General features: G+C 40.8%; 1 protein-coding gene across 1 annotated transcript in view; it reads right to left on the bottom strand.

Annotated features, from left to right (window-relative positions):
• LMNB1 (lamin B1) overlaps positions 1-19,705 on the bottom strand; it is a 58,854-nt gene that overhangs the window by 21,894 nt on the left and 17,255 nt on the right. The window contains exons 2-5 of the mRNA XM_005557657.4: positions 10,849-11,005; positions 10,097-10,222; positions 5,134-5,304; positions 3,639-3,764 (exon numbers count right to left, since the gene is read on the bottom strand). Of these exons, the coding sequence (XP_005557714.3) occupies positions 3,639-3,764; positions 5,134-5,304; positions 10,097-10,222; positions 10,849-11,005 (580 nt within the window). The remainder of the gene's footprint in view (positions 1-3,638; positions 3,765-5,133; positions 5,305-10,096; positions 10,223-10,848; positions 11,006-19,705) is intronic.

Here is a 19,705-nt window from a genome sequence, read left to right as displayed (position 1 = left end):
GATCTTGCCACTAACCCTGAATTTTATGACTTCTGATGATCTTGGGGTTAACTTTTTTTGTAGTATGTAATATCATTGTACTGGTTTACTAAGGTCTAGCTGCAACCAAAGTCTCCAGAATCTGGGTGTTAGAAAAACAAGTTAGAGGTGTTTTTAAGTACCATGCTGTACTTTTCTCTAAGGCAAGCAGACTCTAAACAACCAATTCATTTGGCCCCAAGTCAAAAATATAGAAATGCAATAAACAATGTAAAATTTTTAATTCCAAAACCTAACACTGGTACCATCTATATATTATTTAAATATATCTTGTAAAACCAATATTTTAAAAGCCATGTCAATTTTAAGTAAAATTTAAGAAGTACTTTACTAACCTGAGTTATTTAACCAAAAGGAAATTCTTTTGGCCTAATAGGCAGCATGATGAAACTGATATGACCCAGCAACAAACATGATTAAACAATAGGAAAATATTCAAAAAGATGACATTTTTCTTTTTGATTATTTTTCTAAGGCTAAAATTTACCAACTAATAAAAATATTCCTCAAAATATACTGTTTACCATAAAGTCTGTTACCAATAATGAACAGAGGAAAAGATTCACCCCCAGAAAGAGAAATTAAAAACTATTTTGGCTGAACTATCTGCTAAGGAGTTAGCTCCTGGAAACCCCCAGTGCACTGCCTAACATTACTTAAAAACCACTAAGCTAAGGTTTAAAAAAAAACTTGCAGCCAGCACAGCGGCTTACGCCTATAATCCCAGCATTTAAGGCAGTAGCTCACACCTGTAATCCCTTCCATTTTGGGAGGCCAAGGTGGGCAGATTACCTGAGGTCAGGAGTTGGAAACCAGCCTGGCTAACATGGTGCACCCCGTTTCTACTAAAAATACAAAGAATTAGCTAGGCGTGGTGGCGCGCGCCTGTAATCCCAGCTACTCAGGAGGCCGAGGCAGGAGAATCACGAATCACTTGAACCTGGGAAGCGGAAGTTGCAGAGAGCTGAGATCATGCCATAGAACTCCAGCTTGGGCAACAAGAGCAAAATTCTGTCTCAAAAAAAAAAAAAACACTTGCAAAATGGGAATTCAATTAACAGGCAAACAGGGAAACAGCCTTGAACCTGGGTCAGAACACACAGCTACCAAGTTTCAGAGCCCACTACTACTTATTAATAACACTAGACTACTCTCAGTCTCCTCATCCAAAGTACAGTGAAGATCAACCTCAAGACAAGATCTGTACTAAGTAAATCAAATGGATTAAGCAGCAGCCAAAAAAAATATATAGTAGGAAAAAATAAAATCGAGGGAGAGACAGTAACCAGTAGACAACTTACTATTAGTAAATGGTAAAGAGTAGTAAATGCCAACTCAGTATAAGAACAGAGAGGCCCATTTTTGGAAAAGTACCTGTGAAGACAGTGATATAGGCCGGGTGCAGTGGCTCACACCTGTAATCCCAACACTTTGGGAGGCCGAGGCGGGAGGATCACCTGAGGTCAGGAGTTCGAGACTGCCCTGACCAACATGGAGAAATCCCATCTCTGCTAAAAATACAAAATTAGCAAGGTGTGCTGGTGCATGCCGGTAATCCTAGCTACTAGGGAGGCTAAGGCAGGGGAATTGCTTGAACCCAGGAGGTGAAGGTAGCAATGAGCTGAGATTGCGCCATTACACTCCAGCCTGGGCAACAAAAGTGAAATTCCGTCTCAAAAAAAAAAAAAAAATACAGTGATACAGTCTGTGTGTTTGTGTTCCCATATATTTCATGTTTAAATCCTAACCCTCGAGGTGATGACATTAAGAGGTGGGGCCTTTGAGTGGTGATTAGATCATGAGAGGAAAGCCCTAGTGACTGGGATTGGGTGCTTCTTCAACCATGTGAGGCCAGAGCAAGAAGGCACCATCTATAAATCAGGGAACAGCCCTCACCAGGCAGATACTCAATCTGCCAGTGCCTTGATCTTGGACTTCCAGCCTCCAAAACTGTGAAAAATAATTTCTGACATTTCTGTTGTTTATAAGCTACCAAGAGTAGTTTGTTATAGCAGCCCAAAAGGACTGAGACAGATGGTGCAATGGAAAAAAAGATTATCTGTTAAATTTCTAAAAGTAAATCTTCTTCAAAGAGAATGAGGTATAAAAGGAAAAACTGGGAACCAGCAGAGAAACCCATCTATCAGTCTGCAGCCTCTGGGCAAGTCATTAAACTCACCTAGATCTGTGGTTATATGGAATGAACTCAGAGGTGCTCCCAGCTCTGCTATTATATGAAAATTTTCAAAACACTATCAGCACAAAATAGGTTTAAAATAATTTAAAAATGTGTGCTGTAAGTAACAAAGCACATGATAGGCAATGTAAAAGCCCCTATGTTAACTAAATTATTTTCTATCACCCCATTTTATATGACTCATTTTCGGATTTCTTTTTTTTTTGAGACGGAGTCTTGCTGTGTCGCCCAGGCTGCAGTGCAGTGGCGCAATCTCATCTCACTGCAAGCTCCGCCTCCCAGGTTCATGCTATTCTCCTGCCTCAGCCTCCCGAGTAGCTAGGACTACAGGTGCCCGCCACCACGCCCAGCTAATTGTTTGTATTTTTAGTAGAGTCAGGGTTTCACCGTGTTAGCCAGGATGGTCTTGATCTCCTGACCTCATGATCTGCCTGCCTCAGCCTCCCAAAGTGCTGGGATCACAGGTGTGAGCCACTGCGCTCAGCCATTTTCTGCTTTATTTCTAAGTTCCTGCAATAGATGTCATCAGTTTTATAATTAGAAAAATATTTTACTAAAAATGGTAAAAAGAAAAAGGAAGGAAGAAAAGCCTAATCAAGAGTAAAATAAAGTTGATTCTCATGTGGAAAATTCAAAACAAGATTTTCTCCCTTGATGAAAACAGAAGCTGAAGTTATTTCCAAAACAATTAAGGTGACGAGTTAATTGCTGAATCATTCTGAATGCAGTATATGGAGTATATGTACTTTGTGTCCACACTGACATCACCCTAGGCTAAAATTGATCTGAAGTAGTGTCCATGCCTGCTTAAGCAGCACCTGAAGCACACCATCACACCCTGGTAGGCAGCCAGTCAACACAGTCAGCAATAATCCCATTTGTCACTTAGGCATACCAACGAATGAATGAGTTACTAAATTCTTATTGGAATATGCAAATTAAAGCTACTTTCCTGGATCCTAATTATTATATACTTTAAGCACTACAGAATTTGTCTAGAAACACAAAGAATTTTTACATGTTTTTCTTCATTTTGGTTTTCAAAGGACATAAAAAAGGAATGTGTTGAGAATAACTCTGTAGAGATGAAGCTATCAGACAGGTCAGAAGATCCGGGTCCTAGGGTAAGTCCAGTGAATAAACTAACAGGCTCCTTCCTCAAGGGCAAGTCCCTTAGCTCTGTGTAATCTACTAATTAGGAGCAACAGTATCTACTCAAAGGATGTTTATGCAATGCAAAATGAACACATCTAGAAAAGTACTGTGAAGACCAAAGCACAGGATGACACTATCCTCTGTGACAAACAGAGGGAGGAGTGACATCAGCCCTAACAAAGCAGGTAGGTGCCCATGGTGAAGGTAGCCTTCAAGTCTAACTTCTTACATCAAGATGCTTATTTACCTCTTTCTGTAGATTAGAAAGCTGGGATGAAAGACTCTCAATTCTCATGCGGCTTTCCATCAGCTCTTCCCTGGCACTGTTGACAGTAGAAGTATTCATCTCTGATGACAGTCTGGCATTCTCAAGCTAAAAGAAGAAGCAAAGCATAGTCAGTCTTATCTAGAACTGAAACAAATAAGGAAGCATGATTCACCTCAAGGCATTTCAAAGCTAACTCCTGCTGGTAACTGGTTGATGAAACACAGGAAAAGCATCATGCAGTTTGCTAACATGGTGTGAATGATGGTAATTCTGTGTGACTTCTAGAGTCACTTCCTAAATAACGAGCTTTAAGAATGCTAATATACCTAGGCCTTTACCCAAAGCTTATTACTTCAATATTTCATCTGTTAAACCTTTAATGTCTAAGATAACACTGATAATAAGGAGACTGGGTAGTAGCAACTCGACTGTGGTGATGTTTGTAAAGAAAAGAAACATCACATATCCCTAACCCACCAAATCCAATACAGTATATAAACCAACAAGCAGAAAATACTAGTTTATAGATTCATTCAAACCAGATAGAAATGCTTCCTTTCAGAAGCAAAAAAAATAGCTCCTTGAGTAAAATACAAATCCCATAACACTATTGTGTATGTGCGTCTCCTCCCTGGCTCCCTGTGAGGCCACAGTCTGTGACTGATCCTTACTTTAGCTCCTTCACTGTTTAGCTCAATGTGTGATACTGGATAAATGTTATATAACTGAAGTTACTGCTTATAATAAGATCTTTCACTTTCACTAATTACTACTTCATACAACAGATAAAAAGCAACATGAACAGTTTAAGGCCATGCAATGAAAATTTTCAGTAACTCTGTGACTCTACTATTCTAAGTCAGCCACGAAAAAGTCTTTTTAATCAAATCATATAAAATTTAAAACAAGAGGCAAAATCATTTACCAGGGAAAGCCTGTACTTGTTGGTGATTTTTATGAATTCTTTCATGGTTAGCTAATGTAAGTGGGAAGTTTCTACAATATTTTTTTAAGTGAATAATAGTGACAGAGGAAGAAATAGTAGAGACTTTTCCATTTGGCCCTTATGTAAAAAGGCCCAAAGTGTGGTAGTCTCAATCTACGCACAACGATGACATGAAAATAAGATCTAATGCAGTCTGACATTCATTCACTACTACATGGATGTGTATGTAGGACAGCATGATCAGTACTTGTTATTAGAGGGAAGTTATTTCACATGGCTTGGGACAAAAAGACAAAACCTTACCTCTAATAAAATTGGAACAACTCTACATTCTTCTAGTAATTTTTAGTAACATTTGGTTTACAGAAACTGTACTTTTTAGAAGAAGCCAATTTTCTATATATTTCATGGAGACTAGGGGAATCATTTTTAAAAACTAGAAAAAAATAAACATCAAGCGATGTTCGTCATGGGAATTGTGAAGTAATGATTTTAAGTGTTCAAAAGAATCTTCTGAAGAGTGCTCACTTTGGCATGGTAAGTCTGCTCCAGCTCTTCCTTATACAGCCTCACTTGGGCATCATGTTGCTCTCTCATCTCATGAAGGGCCTGAGCCAGCTTGTACTCATACTCAATTTGACGCCCAGAATCCACCTCTACCAAGCGCGTTTCATGCTTCCTTCTGGTCTCATTAATCTCCTGAGGAAAAAAGAAACAAAAAACATAAAGCCAAGTTACTTACCATGGCTGCACTGGTACACATCTGAGTGACATCACAGCCATCTGAAGTTTTACACATGAACCTCCTCCTGTTTGTCCTCAGGCAGTCATCTGAATAAACACTTTTTTGCCTCTTAGTTTTCAGTTGAGAAGATTTTTGAAATGGAACTAATGACAGAAGTGGTAGCATCTCAAGTCTTAGGAACTTTCTATTCCTTTTGAGGAGCAGAGCTATTTATTTTTCTGAAGCCAAGGAAAGGCCTGGGTGGCCTACTGAAACTACCATGCAATTAAGGATTTATAGACAGTAAACAATACTAAACACTAAGCAAAAATTATTTTTCTAAATTGTTTCACCGATAATCTTAAGAACATCTCTGAAAAAACGGCACATGGAAAGTTAAACTTAACAGTCATGATAAATTCAAATAAAGATTTATGTGTAATGAAACTATTTTCTTTTTTCTTTTCTTTTTTGAGATGGAGTATCATTCTGTCACCCAGCGGTGTGATCTCAGCTCACTACAACCTCCGCCTCCCGGGTTCAAGCAATTCTCCTGCCTCAGCCTCCCTAGTAACTGGCATTACAGGTGTGTACCACCATGCCCGGCTAATTTTTGTATTTTTAGTAGAGATGAGATTTCCCCATGTTGGCCAGACTGGTCTCAAACTCCTGACCTCAGGTGATCCATCTGTCTCAGCCCCTCAAAGTGCTGGGATTACACATGTGAGCCACCGTGCCCAGTCATAAAACTATTTTCTTAGACATAATAATAGGCAGGACAAGCTAATTTACATGATTTCTTTAAAAGCTGGTATTAAGCTATCATTATCAAGCGACACAGGATCTTATTAACAATATTAGTTGACTAACTATATATGAAAAATTTACCGTTAAAGAATAGAAGTAGTTGTCATGATCCTTTACTCTGTTTTAAGGAAGTGTCTAAATAAAATCAGAATGGAAGGCTGAGTGTGGTGGCTCACGCCTGTAATCCTAGCACTTTGGGAGGCCGAGGCAGTCAGATCACCTGAGGTCAGGAGTTCAAGACCAGCCTGGCCAATATGGTAAAACCCCGTCTCTACAATAATACAAAAACTAGCCAGGCATGATGGAGAGTGCCTGTAATCCCAGCTACTAGGGAGGCTGAGGTGGGAGAATCACTTGAATCCAGGAGACAGTGGTTGCAGTAAGCCAAGATCGCATCATTGCACTCCAGCCTGGGGAGCTGAGCTAGACTCTGTCTCCAAAAAAAAAAAAAAAAAAAAAAAAAGAATGGCATTATCTGAAGAAGCCATAAGAAGGAAGTATAACCCACAAAAGTTGCTGTTTGTGTATGTTAGTGCAGGTATTTTCCTGTGCATTTCTTCGTCTTTCTCTTAACTACTACACAGAAGCATGCACTTGACAAAATCAGAAAAATCAGGAAGGTTCTACTGTCACCCTCCCAGAGATCACATCTATTTCATGAAGCAAATAATACCTAAATCATGAAAACACTGAAGAGAGCAACTGCTAATAGTTGCTCTTTGTCTACCTCCTCCTTCCTCTTTGTCTTTCTCCTTCCTTTTTCCCCCAACTGTTCATAATAAGGAAGTTAGATATTATTACTGAATATATATCAGGAAGGAAAAAAAAAAGTTAAGGCCAGCGTAGTGGCTCACACCTGTAATCCCAGCATTTGGGGAGGCTGAGGCAAGTGGATCACCTGAGGCCAGGAGTTTGAGACCAGCCTGGCCAACATGGTGCAACTTACTAAAAAACAAGGGGAAAAAAAAAGTTAGCCAGTTGTGAGGGTGTGCACCTGTAATCCCAGCTACTCATGAGGCTGAGGCACAAGAATCACTTGAATCCGGGAGGCACAGGTTGCAGGGAGCCAAGATCGTACCACTGCACTCCAGCCTGGGCAACAGAGTGAGACTCTGTCTCAAAAAAATTATTTTACATTTTTTGTTTAAAGTAAAAAAGGCCAGGCGTGGTGGCTCCCACCTATATTCCCAGCACTTTGGGAGGCCGAGGCAGGCAGATCACTTGAGTTCAGCTGTTCGAGACCAACCTGGTCAACGTGGTGAAACCCTGTCTCTACTAAAAATACAAAACTTAGCCGGTCATGGTGGTGCGTGCCTGTAGACCCAGCTACTCCAGAGACTGAGGCAGGAGAATCGCTAGAACCCAGGAGGTGGAGGTTGCTGTGAGCCAAGATCACACCACTGCACTCCAGCCTGGGCAAGAGAGCAGGACTCTGTCTCCAAAAGCAGTAAAAAAAAAAAAAAAAAAAATTTAAGAGGTCTTAGCATCCATTCTCAAAAAGGCAAAAGCCAAACATTCAAAGATGCTATGCAAACACTCTAAAAATATTAAATTACTTTTTACTGATGCTATTTTTTATATAGAACCAGCGACCTTACAAAGAAAAAAAATACCCTACTTCTGGTTGTCTACACACAACACAAATAATGGTAAATCACAATTTTTACAAAACAAAAATGCAAGTCAATCTGAACTCAATATAAAAATATCTGCTTTCACAAAGCAACACTAGTAACAATTACATGACAACACTTGCTACAGTATCCAAAGAGTTTTCACACACAGTATTCCACTTTGATCCTCACCACTCCTTGAAGAAAAAAATAGCAGTATGAGTATTTCATTTTAAATAAGAAACTGATGCTAAGAGTTGTCCAAGGTCTGACTGCTTGTCTGGTGCACCTTGCACTAATACCTATTTTGTTTAAAGCTTGTCATTTTAAAAAATAATCAGATTTCTATTATTTTTGCTCCAAATAAAAAAATGGTTTGCTAACTGCTACAATGAATTCCTATTTTATTATTAGTGACTGTTTTCAAAATTATACTACTTCTAAAAACATTAAGCCTAGCAGATTAACAGCATGTTTTCCCCCATGAGTTGATTCCAACCCTCTCCAATTTTCATGAAATATACATTCCCCTTTCTTCAATTTTATTACTTCCTTTGTTTGACAACAGTTCTGCCCCTGTCCCTTGACCACAGCAGTTAAGGCTTGTAAGTGATATTTTAAGATTTCCACATGAGTGGGCCGGGCACGGTGGCTCAAGTCTGTAATCCCAGAACTGTGGGAGGCCGAGATGGGCCGATCACAAGGTCAGGAGATCGACACCATCCTGGCTAACACGTTGAAACCTAGTCTCTATTAAAAATACAAAAAATTAGCAGGGAGTGGTGGCATGCGCCTGTAGTCCCAGTTACTGGGGGTCTAAGGCAGGAGAATGGCTTGAACCTGGGAGGCAGAGGCTGCAGTGAGCCGAGATCACGCCACTGCACTCCAGCCTGGGCGACAGAGCGGGACTCCGTCTCAAAAAAAAAAAAAAAAAAAAATTTTTACACACCTATAAATGCTGTGAGTAGCCGCATTTCCAGATGTAAGCCATAGGAGAAGGCAAAAGTGATGGTATATAACCTCTGTGATTAGCTTATAGAAGATAATGTGGCTTCTGCCTTGGTAGCTGGTAGCATATATTGATTTTCTCGTGTTTCTCTCTCTCTCTCGCTCGCTCCATCTCTCCCTCCCTCCCTCCCTCTCTCTCTCTTTCTTATCACTGACCCTTAGGGGGGCCATATCATGAGCAACCCTATGGAGAAGACCATGAGGTGAGGAACTAACACTTCCTGCCCACAGCCCTGTGAATGAGCTCAGATGCCATTCCTCCAGGCCAGGTTAAAAGCTGTACTGCAACTTCATGGGACCCAGAAACAGAACCACCCAGTTTAGCAGCTCTGATTTCTGACCTTCAGGAACTGAGAAATTAATACAAGTCTCTGGTTTTAGGTTGATGAACTTTGGAAGTAATTTGTTAGGCAGGAATAGATAACTAATGCTTAAACATGTTGACAGTAATTAGCTGCTGTGACCAAGCCTTTATAAGTTAAGATGAAGTGAGGCTGGACGCGGTGGCTCACGCCTGTAATCCCAGCACTTTGGAAGGTCGAGACCATCCTGATCAACATGGTGAAACCCTCGTCTCTACTAAAAATACAAAAATTAGCTGGGCGTGGTGGCGCATGCCTGTAGTCCCAGCTACTCGGGAGGCTGAGGCAGGAGAACCGCTTGAACCCGGGAGGCAGAAGTTGAAATGTGCCGAGATCCTACGACTGTACTCCAGCCTGGCGGCAGAGCGAGACTCCGTCTCAAAAAAAAACAAACAAAACAAAAACAAAAAAACAAAAATAAGATGAAGTGAAATCACACCTGTTTACAGTAACAGCTTGAGTTCTTAAATGTGGTCTTTTAGCAGCAGTAGCTTGAATAATCTACCTGCAAAATTTCTCTCCATCCCCAAACCTTATTATCTCTTTTCTTTCTTTTTTTTTTTTTTGAGACGGAGTCTGGTTCTGTTGCCCAGGCTGGAGTGCAGTGGCACAATCTCAGCTCACTGCAAGCTCTGCCTCGCAGGTTCACACCATTCTCCTGCCTCAGCCTCCTGAGTAGCTGGGACTACAGGCGCATGCCAACATACCCGGGCTAATTTCTTTTTATTTTTAGTAGGGACGGGGTTTCACTGTGTTAGCCAGGATGGTCTCGATCTCCCGACCTTGTGATCCGCCCGCCTCAGCCTCCCAAAGTGCTGGGATTACAGGCATGAGCCACTGCACCCGGCCTTATTTCTTTATTTGATATATTTTTGTGGCAAAGAAATCATAAAGAAAATATAATTACATGTTTAGCTATGACAATGTCATTCTAAAACCCCTCCATTCCTTTACAAAGTAAAATTATATATAGTTACCTCTTCATACATGTTTTTGCGAAACTCCAAGTCCTCAGTAAGGCTCTGACAACGATTTTCCAAATCCACTTTAAGTAAAGTTTCATCTGCTAACTGTTTTTTGGCAGCAGCTAAGGAGGCTTCCAACTATTACGAGGAAAAAGAATTGTGATAAAAATTACATGGCAATCATTTAATAATGAACTTAAGATATCTATGGATCAAATCAAGTGTTAAAATTCCTATAAATTTATCAATGTATAATTACTTCATTTGAACATTTATCACAGAACTGGGTGTTCATTTGCTGGCCCCACCCACAGAGTATCATACCAAATCACCTGTCAAATTGTTAATTGGCAACAGGGAACAGAACAGAGACATATGACTCACTCACATTTCAAAAATCAAACTAGTTATTTTAGCTAACCACTTTCACTTTTTCCTGTGTGGAGAGCAGCATTATGGCATCTCTTTTCTTACTTATTTCCTAACAAAATAGGCTTTGACAGCAGAGACAGAACGAGTGTGCATACAATAGGAAAGAAGGGAACCACAAGATCTGGACAATCCAGATGTAACGCCTGAGAGGTGACAATGTTTTGCATGTTAGCTACCTCAAGACTTTTCTTCAAGTAAACCATCAGAAAAGAAATAAATAAAAATTCAAAAAGAAAATACATTTGAAAATCAATCAATCAAATAAACTATGGCTTAAGGCAGACGAGGCAATTAACCTGCCACATAAGGCTCAAGAGTAGGCTTGACCTCACCTGGGCAATCTGATCCTTCAGATCCTCCAAATCTCCCTCTAAACTTTTTTTGTCACCAAGTGCAGTAGCAAGAGCTGCATCTTTAGAATTCAGTGCTGCTTCATATTCTCGAAGTTTGATCTGGGCGCCATTAAGATCAGATTCTTTCTTAGCATAGCTGGAATAGATTTAAAAAGCATAAGATATCAAACCATACTGATGACTTGAGGTCTTCTCCCTCTCTGCTGAAGGGACAAACAAAATAAGTAGTTTAAATAAAGGCTCCCATCACCTATCAAAATTAGAGAAGCAACTCACAGGCATTGGATGTAGAGTTTTTGTTGGCTAACATTCTCTTTCAATGTCACATGACTACTAATGACTATGGGTCAAAGACATCCATATAAAGACCAACGTACCAGAATCCTGCTTGTCCCTGAGTGAGACTACACATCCCTCTTGTTCTATAAAGAGGCACACTAACACAGAATATTTCTGAAGAAATGAAAATTCATTATTTTTTAATACAAAGCATATTATAAGCCAAAACGTACAGGAACTATAAGTCAGGATATCATGCTAGGCACAGCGGCTTACATCTGTAATCACAACACTTTGAGAGGCCGATGTGGGAAGATCGCTTGAGAGCAGGAATTCAAGACCAGACTAGGCAACACAGCAAGACCCTGACTCTACAAAAAAATAAAAAATAAAAATAGCCCGGCACAGTGGCACACACCTGTAGTCCCAGCTACTCAGGAGGCTTAGGTGGGAACATCGCTTGAGCCCAGGAGGTTGAGGCTGCAGTGAGTCATGATTGCACAACTGAACTGCAGCCTGGGCAGTAGACCAAGACCCAGTCTCAAAAAAAAAAAAAAGAAAGAAAATTAAATTACACTAAATGAGAAAAAAATGTTATTCTAAAAAGTAATTTTATAACTCAATGCATGATACTGAAACTTCCCTGATATTAATAAGAACTAATTGACCCCAAGCTTTGCAAGTACCTCCCATTTTGTTAGATAGAGGTAACAATAAATAATGGCCTCCCTAATATTTTGCATAAAAATTATTTCAGTTTATACAACTAACTACCAAAAAACTGAGGTTCAGGGCTGGGAGCGGTGGCTCATGCCTGTAATCCCAGCACTTTGGAAGGCCAAGGCTGGCGGATCACTCGAGGTCAGGAGTTCAAGACCAGCCTCACTAACGTAGTAAAACCTCGACTCTAGAAAAAATACAAAAATTTAAGCTGGGCATGGTGGCGCCTGTAGTCCCACCTACTCGGGAGGTTCAGGCAGGAGAATCACTTGAACTTAGCAGGTGGTGGTTGCAGTGAGCCGAGATCATGCCACTGCACTGCAGCCTGTCTCAAAAAAACCAACAAACAGGTCGGGCACGGTGGCTCACGCCTATAATCCCAGCACTTTGGGAGGCCGAGGCGGGTGATCACCTGAGGTTGGGAGTTCAAGACCAGCCTGACCAACATGGAGAAACTCCGTCTCTACTAAAAATACAAAAAAGGCATGCAGGCGTGGTGGCGCATGCCTGTAATCCCAGCTACTAGGGGGGCTGAGAAAGGAAAATCACTTGAACCCAAGAGGAGGTGGTTGCAGTGAGCCGAGATTGTGCCCATTGCACTCCAGTCTGGGCAACAAGAGCAAAACTCAGCAAACAAGAGTAAAACAAGAGCAAAACAAAAAACAAGCTGAGGTTCAAATTGAAGTTTCTTTTTCTCTAAATATCACTTTTTTTTTGAGACGGCGTCTCACTATCACCTAGGCTGGAGTGCAGTGGGGCTGATCTCCGCTCATTGCAACCTCCGCCTCCTGGGTTCAAGTGATTCTCATGCCTCGGCCTCCCAAGTAGCTGGGATTACAGGCGTGTGGTACTAGGCTGAGCTAATCTTTTGTATTTGTAGTAGAGATGGGGTTTGTCTATTTTGGCCAGGCTGGTCTCCAACCCCTGACCTCAAGTGATCCACGGGCCTCAGCTTCCCAAGATGCTGGGATTACAGGCATGAGCCACTGTACCTAGCCTCTAAATATCACTTTTTTTTTAATGGAGTTCTACATTATAAAATTATAGTTCATTTGGATATAGTTTGCCCAATAATTATATTTTAAAGTATTTCTCTCATTCAAATAATTGTTAACAGTAGTTACACAGAGAAGCCTTAATAATATCAAAATTATTGCCAGGCATGGTGGCCCATGCCTGTAATCCCAGTACTTTGGAAGGCCGAGGCGAGTGGATCACCTGAGGTCAGGAGTTCAAGACAAGCCTGGCCAAAATGGTGAAGCCCCGTCTCTACAAAAAACACAAAAATTAGCAGGGCATAGTGGGGCGTGCCTGTAATCCCTGCTACTTGGGAGGCTGAGGCAGGAGAACTGCTTGAACCCGGTAGGTAGAGGTTGCAGTGAGCCGAGATCGTACCACTGCATTCCAGTCTGGGTGACAGAGACTCTGTCTCAAAAAAATAATAATATCAAAATTATTAATACCTGTTCTTAAAACTGCTATTGTATTTTCCTTGGAGAAATAGGATTTAACTAAAAAAACTGCTATCGTAGAAGAATACTTTTACTTACTGATGTTTGAGGACTGGCTAAAGGAGGAATCTTTAATAAAAATCTCAAAATAATATTGTAATATTAAAATAAAGTGAAGAAATAAACTGGCCAAATGACGATCACATATGAAAAGATTTAATAGCATTCACTTTTTACTCATCATAAAAGCTCAGCAGTCATGTCACATGCTTAAATCTCATGCTTTAAAACACCACAAGATGGCAGGCTTTAACTGAAGACTAGTCTAGAAGAGGGAAAAATTAACTGTTAAAAAAAAATCCCATACTGTAATAATTTACAATCAAAATGCCTAGTTCACACTACTGCTGGGTCTCCACAGGAATGAACTGACACTTGTGAAGGAGCCTCTATTTTGTCCCACTATAAAATTACCAGAAGGGCTAGTATATATGTCATAATACATATGCTTGAAAATGAAACCATATTTTAAATGCAGTATTACACAATACTTACAAAAGCTACTGACTCAAAATTAATTACTTAACAATTACAAACAGTAATTTTTAAAGCTCAGGTCATAAATGTGGTACTTCTCAATGTGATGCTGCCTCATGGCAGAAGAATGACCTGTGCCTTCCAGGGACCGAAATGGTCCAGCAAGAATGATACTGCATAAAACAGCATGTCAATTTTACAAGTTATTGTATGCAGCAACCTGTAAAATTGGCATATTTTATGCAATATCGTTCTTGTTTATTTGACTTCACAGATTTAATAGGTAATATAAGCAAATAGCTCAAAACTTAGGATGTCATACTACCAAGTGAAAGATACTGTGGGCAACATCTTGTGAAGTGTAGAAAACACAAGAAGTCAAAAATTAATCCAAGGCAGTACACCCAGATGACTAGAATATGGTGATTTCTTCCATAAAAATAAAAACCAAAGAAGATAAGGAAGACAGGGGATGAAGAGAGTATTTACTTGTGGTACCCCGAGGGCCACCCAATGATGCCAGTGGAAATTTCATAGGAGCTTTAATTTCAGTCAAGACTAATGCTTCCACTGTTCATTTTATGTCAAGTTCTTAATCAAGTAAAACACTGTTCCATGAAAATATAAATTGTTCTGTTATAAATTATTTCCTGGCAAAGTGCCGTGGCTCACGTCTATAATCCCAGCACTTTGGAAGGGAGACTAGCCTGGGCAACATGGTGAGACCCCATCTATACTAAAAATAAAAAAAAATAGCCAGACGTGGTAGCACATGTCTGTAGTCCCAGCTACTAGAGGGGCTGAGGCGGGAGAATCACTTGATCCCAGGAGGTCGAGGCTGCAGTGCCCTGATTGTGCCACTGCACTCCAGCCTTGGTGAGAGAGTGAGGCCCTATCTCCAAAAAAAAAAAAAATATATATATATATAAAATATATATATATATAAAAAATATATATATATTTTATATATATATTATATATATATATATATAGGCTAGCTGCAGTGGCTCACACCTGTAATCCCAACACTTTGGGAGGCTGAGGCGGGCAGATCACCTGAGGTCAGGAGTTTGAGACCAGCCTGACCAACATGGAGAAATCCTGTCTCTACTAAAAATAAAAAATTAGCCAGGCATGATGGCACATGCCTGTAATCCCGGCTACTCCGGAGGCTGAGGCAGGAGAATTGCTTGAACCTGGGAGGCAGAGGTTGTGGTGAACCGAGATTGTGCCATTGCACTCCAGCTTGGGCAACAAGAGTGAAACTCCATCTCAAAAAAAAAAAAAAAAAAAAAGAAGAAGATACAGTGTAGGGTCCAGTATCCCATCAATCCCCATCCCAACAGTCCTAGTTTTCTGCAAAACAGTTTGAAAACTCCTGACCATCAAGCAATATTCAAGCTCCTTGGCATGGCATGTCCCCCTACAAAGCCCTTCAGATCTAAGTGCTAAAGACCTTCTGAGCCTGGGACTTCACTCTCCCCTGCTCCATGCCATCTATTCCCACTCCTAACTCCATCTAATTCCTAAGCAACTGCCATTCAAAACTAAGACCAAGGATGCAACAAATGTCATCCTTCCTCTGTAATGCTCCCCTGCTTTACCTCTCCTAGCAGAAAAAAGTCATTTACCTTTCTGGGCTCCACAGCACTTTGTGCGTCATTCTCATATGGTGCATGGTACATACATCTTTTTAAGATTTAAGATTCCAAGTCTGTCTCCTACACTGGAATGTGGGTAAAATGAGATTACCTTCAGATCCTCAGTGCTTGACAATGTCTGGTATAGGGTGGGGATACTCAATAAAATTTCTGTGTTAAAAAATGAAAGCAGCAAACCACAGAAAAGCAGTACTTACAATTTTACTTTAGTGTAACAACTCATGAAAAGATAAGTACTCAGCCTCTGTTATAGAGGACCAAGGTTATTCTGAGACCCAAACAGTCAATCTAGATCTGCCCTGCAATGCCTGTACAAGCCACCACAGCCTTCACAAGCAGGTGGGCGGCAGGCATTGTACCAGGCACTGAAGAGAACTCAAGAGTCAGCTACCGTCCTTGGTGCAAAGTAATTTATAGTCTCTTCTCATAGGAGGTTATGAACACACTTTTGCTTTTTCTAACCCACACAAACGTACAGTGGCATTTATATGCACTCTTATACACAAGTGCACAGGAGTTTAGGGACGGAGGGAGAGGCTCAGCCCAGGTCCTTAATTTTGAGATATATTTACTTAATTCAGCAGACATTACTGAGTATCTACTATGTACTACCAGGAACAGAAAGATAAATAAATAAGACAGGGTCCCAGCTAAGTGCATTGTTCGTTTTTCCCTTCCTTCTTCTGGACCCTCAGTATCTTTACTGCTCAGGGTTAGGCACTAGGCCATGTCACCACACATGTGTGCAGCTGTCTAGGTGGCATAAAGGCTTATCTTGCAGATGCTGAAGTAAACTGATGAAAAGGGACTTGTGAGGCTACCTGCACTGGCAGCTCAGGGCAGACAGTTCTTGCAGCTGTCCTTACATTGTAAGCCCTTTAACTCCACAAACGAATTCTTCTGCATTCATATGTTTTTCCTCTTCCTCCTTAGGCCACAATATTAACAGTGAAAAAATCAACACTTCATAAAGTGGCTAATAAAGAGAGAAGAATTGACTACTATCTCTACCTCTTGCATATACAGCACTTACAGTGTATTGATCATACAAATCCCTTACTTGAGGACGTGCTGAGCTACCTCAAGAGATTGAAAACCCTTTCAGGGCAAGGCCCATGACTTATTATTCCTACATCTTCTACACAGAAAATTCAGATAATGATTTTTTTGGTAAATGTCACAAGTGCACGCGCACACACACACACAACTTCTCTTTTTTCATCCTATGTAAAATGTATCATGTCTTTCCCAGGAAGGAAAAAAAATCACACACACAGACACACATAACTTCTCTTTTTTCATCCTATATAAAATATCATGTCTCTTCCAAGAAGAAAAAAATATTAATAACGGATGCTTCTATAATCTCTAAAACTCATACCATACACATAACATGCAGAAAGTCATTCCAGGCTTGCAGTAACAATAACTACTTGAAAATGAAATAGGGGACCAGGCCCGGTGGTTCATGTCTGTAATCCTAGCACTTCTGGAGGCCAAAATGGACAGAATGCTTGAGTCCAGGACTTCGAGGCCACCCCGGGCAACATGGTGAAACACCACTTTTACAAAGAATACAAAAATTAGCTGGGTGTAGTAGCCTGCGGCTGTAGTCCCAGCTACTAGAGAGATTGAGATGGGAAGATTGCTTGGGCCAGGGAGGTTAAGGCTGCAGTGAGCTATGGTCGTGCCACTGCACTCCAGCCACTATCGCTCTGGGCAACAGAGCAAGATCCTTATCTTTAAAAAAAAAAAAAAAAAAAAAAAGGAAAGGGAATTAGTAAGCATATTCCAATCATAAACACTTGAAAAAATAAGACTGTACACTTAAACAGGGAACAAAGAATTAGTGTGAAACAAATCAATAAGTAAACTTGCAGGGACAAATACACCATAATCTGAAGCTTATTACAGAATAGTTTTAATTAATTTGGGTAATGGCAAATTATTGCCCACCTGTTGACATTCTCTCGGTCAGTGTGCATCAGTACCTATCCCTAACATTTCACTTCAGGCCCACGCTTATTCAGAAAAACAAATATATTATAGGAGATGAAAGAGAAAAGCCATTTAGTTTCTTAAGTGTAATCAGCTAACAGAAATCATTCTATACAAAACTGTTATTTCTAATCAAAGCCACAAAACAAGGATTTTTAAATCCCTTAAAACAGACCCACTGTATATAGAGAGCCAAGCCAATTAGCCCAGCTGGCTAGGCTCTGTTCCTGCTTTCATATACTGTAAGGTTCTTCTGAACAGCTGTCTGGTAGCAACTCAACACCACTATAGTGCAGTATTCAAGTGACTATCACACAAATCCGTGTCTGGGGATCTCTTCACACCCAGAGCTCAGCATCGATATGCCATGTCTTTTATTATCTAGCCATGCTCCACACCTTTAGAGAAAAAATAAACCTTATTTTCAATTTAAAGTAAAATATGCCCACATAAAAACCTTGTCCTAAAACTTGGTAATTTTATTTCATAACAGGCTCAAACTACATGTCAAGCACGCATTTGCTCCAACAGTCACTCATCAGCTTCAACACTGTCCTCATGTTAACTTCCCTTCCAAAGGGAAAAAGGATGTGATCTACAGTATTTTTCCTAAGGAAAAGTAATGAACTTCCCCAAAATTAAAACAAATATAACTTAATATACAAAAACTCGGCCAGGTACGGTGGTTCTTTCCTGTAATCCCAGCACTTTAGGGGGCCAAGGCGGGCAGATCACCTAAGGTCAGGAGTTAGAGACCAGCCTGGTCAACATGGTGAAACCCCGTCTCTACTAAAAACACAAAAATTAGCTGGGCATTACAGGCGGCTCATGCCTGTAATCCCAGCTACTAGGGAGGCTGAGGCAGGAGAATCGCTTGAACCCGGGAGATAGAGGTAGCAGTGAGTCAAGATCACTCCATTGCGCTCCAGCCTGGGCAACAAAGCGAGATTCCATCTCAAAAAATAAAAATTAAAAATTAAAAAATTAAAAAATTACACAAAAACTAGAAGGTCTTATGATCACAATTTCTTTCTCTTTTCTTCTTTTTTTTTTTTTTTTTTTTTGTTGAGACAGAGTCTCGCTCTGCCGCCCAGGCTGGAGTGCAGTGGCCGGATCTCAGCTCACTGCAAGCTCCGCCTCCCGGGTTCACGCCATTCTCCTGCCTCAGCCTCCCGAGTAGCTGGGACTATAGGCGCCCGCCACCTCGCCCGGCTAGTTTTTTGTATTTTTAAAGTAGAGACGGGGTTTCACCATGTCAGCCAGGATGGTCTCGATCTCCTGACCTCGTGATCCGCCCGTCTCGGCCTCCCAAAGTGCTGGGATTACAGGCTTGAGCCACCGCGCCCGGCCTCTTTTCTTCTTTTCTCTTTCCTTTTCCCTCCCTCCCTTCCTTCTTCCCTTCCTCTCTTTCTCTCTCTCGAGATGGAGTTTCACTCCTGTTGCCCAGGCCACAGTGCAATGGTGCGATCTCAGCTAACTGCAACCTCCGCCTCCTGGGTTCCAGTGATTGTGCTGTCTCAGCCTCCTGAGTAACTGGGATTACAGGCGCCCGCTACTACACCTGGCTAATTTTTGGTATTTTTAGTAAAGATGGGGTTTCACCATGGTGGCCAGGCTGGTCTTGAACCCCTGACTTCAGGTGATCTGCCCGTCTCAGCCTCCCAAAGTACTAGGATTATAGGCGTGAGTCACCATGCCCGGTCTTGTGATGACAATTTCTATCAACAAGGGTCTCCTCTGGCATATGCAAAAAGACTAAGATGCTTTTGCATAAACTCAAAGCTGCAAAGGATAGTTTCCAGTGTCAATGACATTCTGCTACTCACTGAATAAACTAATCTGTCAATGAATTAGCAACAACCTAATCAGACTCAGGCAAACCCTAGCTGAAACGCAGGTAAAATTAGGAAAAATGCTAAATGAGATTGAAACTGGACCACAAAATCACTTCTTTGAAACAAACAAACAAAAAATTCACTGTAACATAAACAGGCACAGGAGTGTGGAGCAGACTCTTACAGATTAAGTCTTAATTAAAATGACTGATTCATTTAAAAAGAAAAAGAAAAACCAATAACCACTACCTTTGTCACTCATCTACAATGTGCTAGGCACTGACCTGGGTGTAAAATATTTCTGAAACAGTGTTCCAATATCCATTCTCCAGTTTGCTGGGTGTTATAAGGCAGC

The sequence above is a fragment of the Macaca fascicularis genome, chromosome 6 (assembly GCF_037993035.2).
Source record: "Macaca fascicularis isolate 582-1 chromosome 6, T2T-MFA8v1.1".
NCBI lineage: Eukaryota > Metazoa > Chordata > Mammalia > Primates > Cercopithecidae > Macaca > Macaca fascicularis.
The sequence above is the reverse complement of the archived record's forward strand: the minus strand, read 5'-3'. Positions and strand labels throughout refer to the sequence as shown.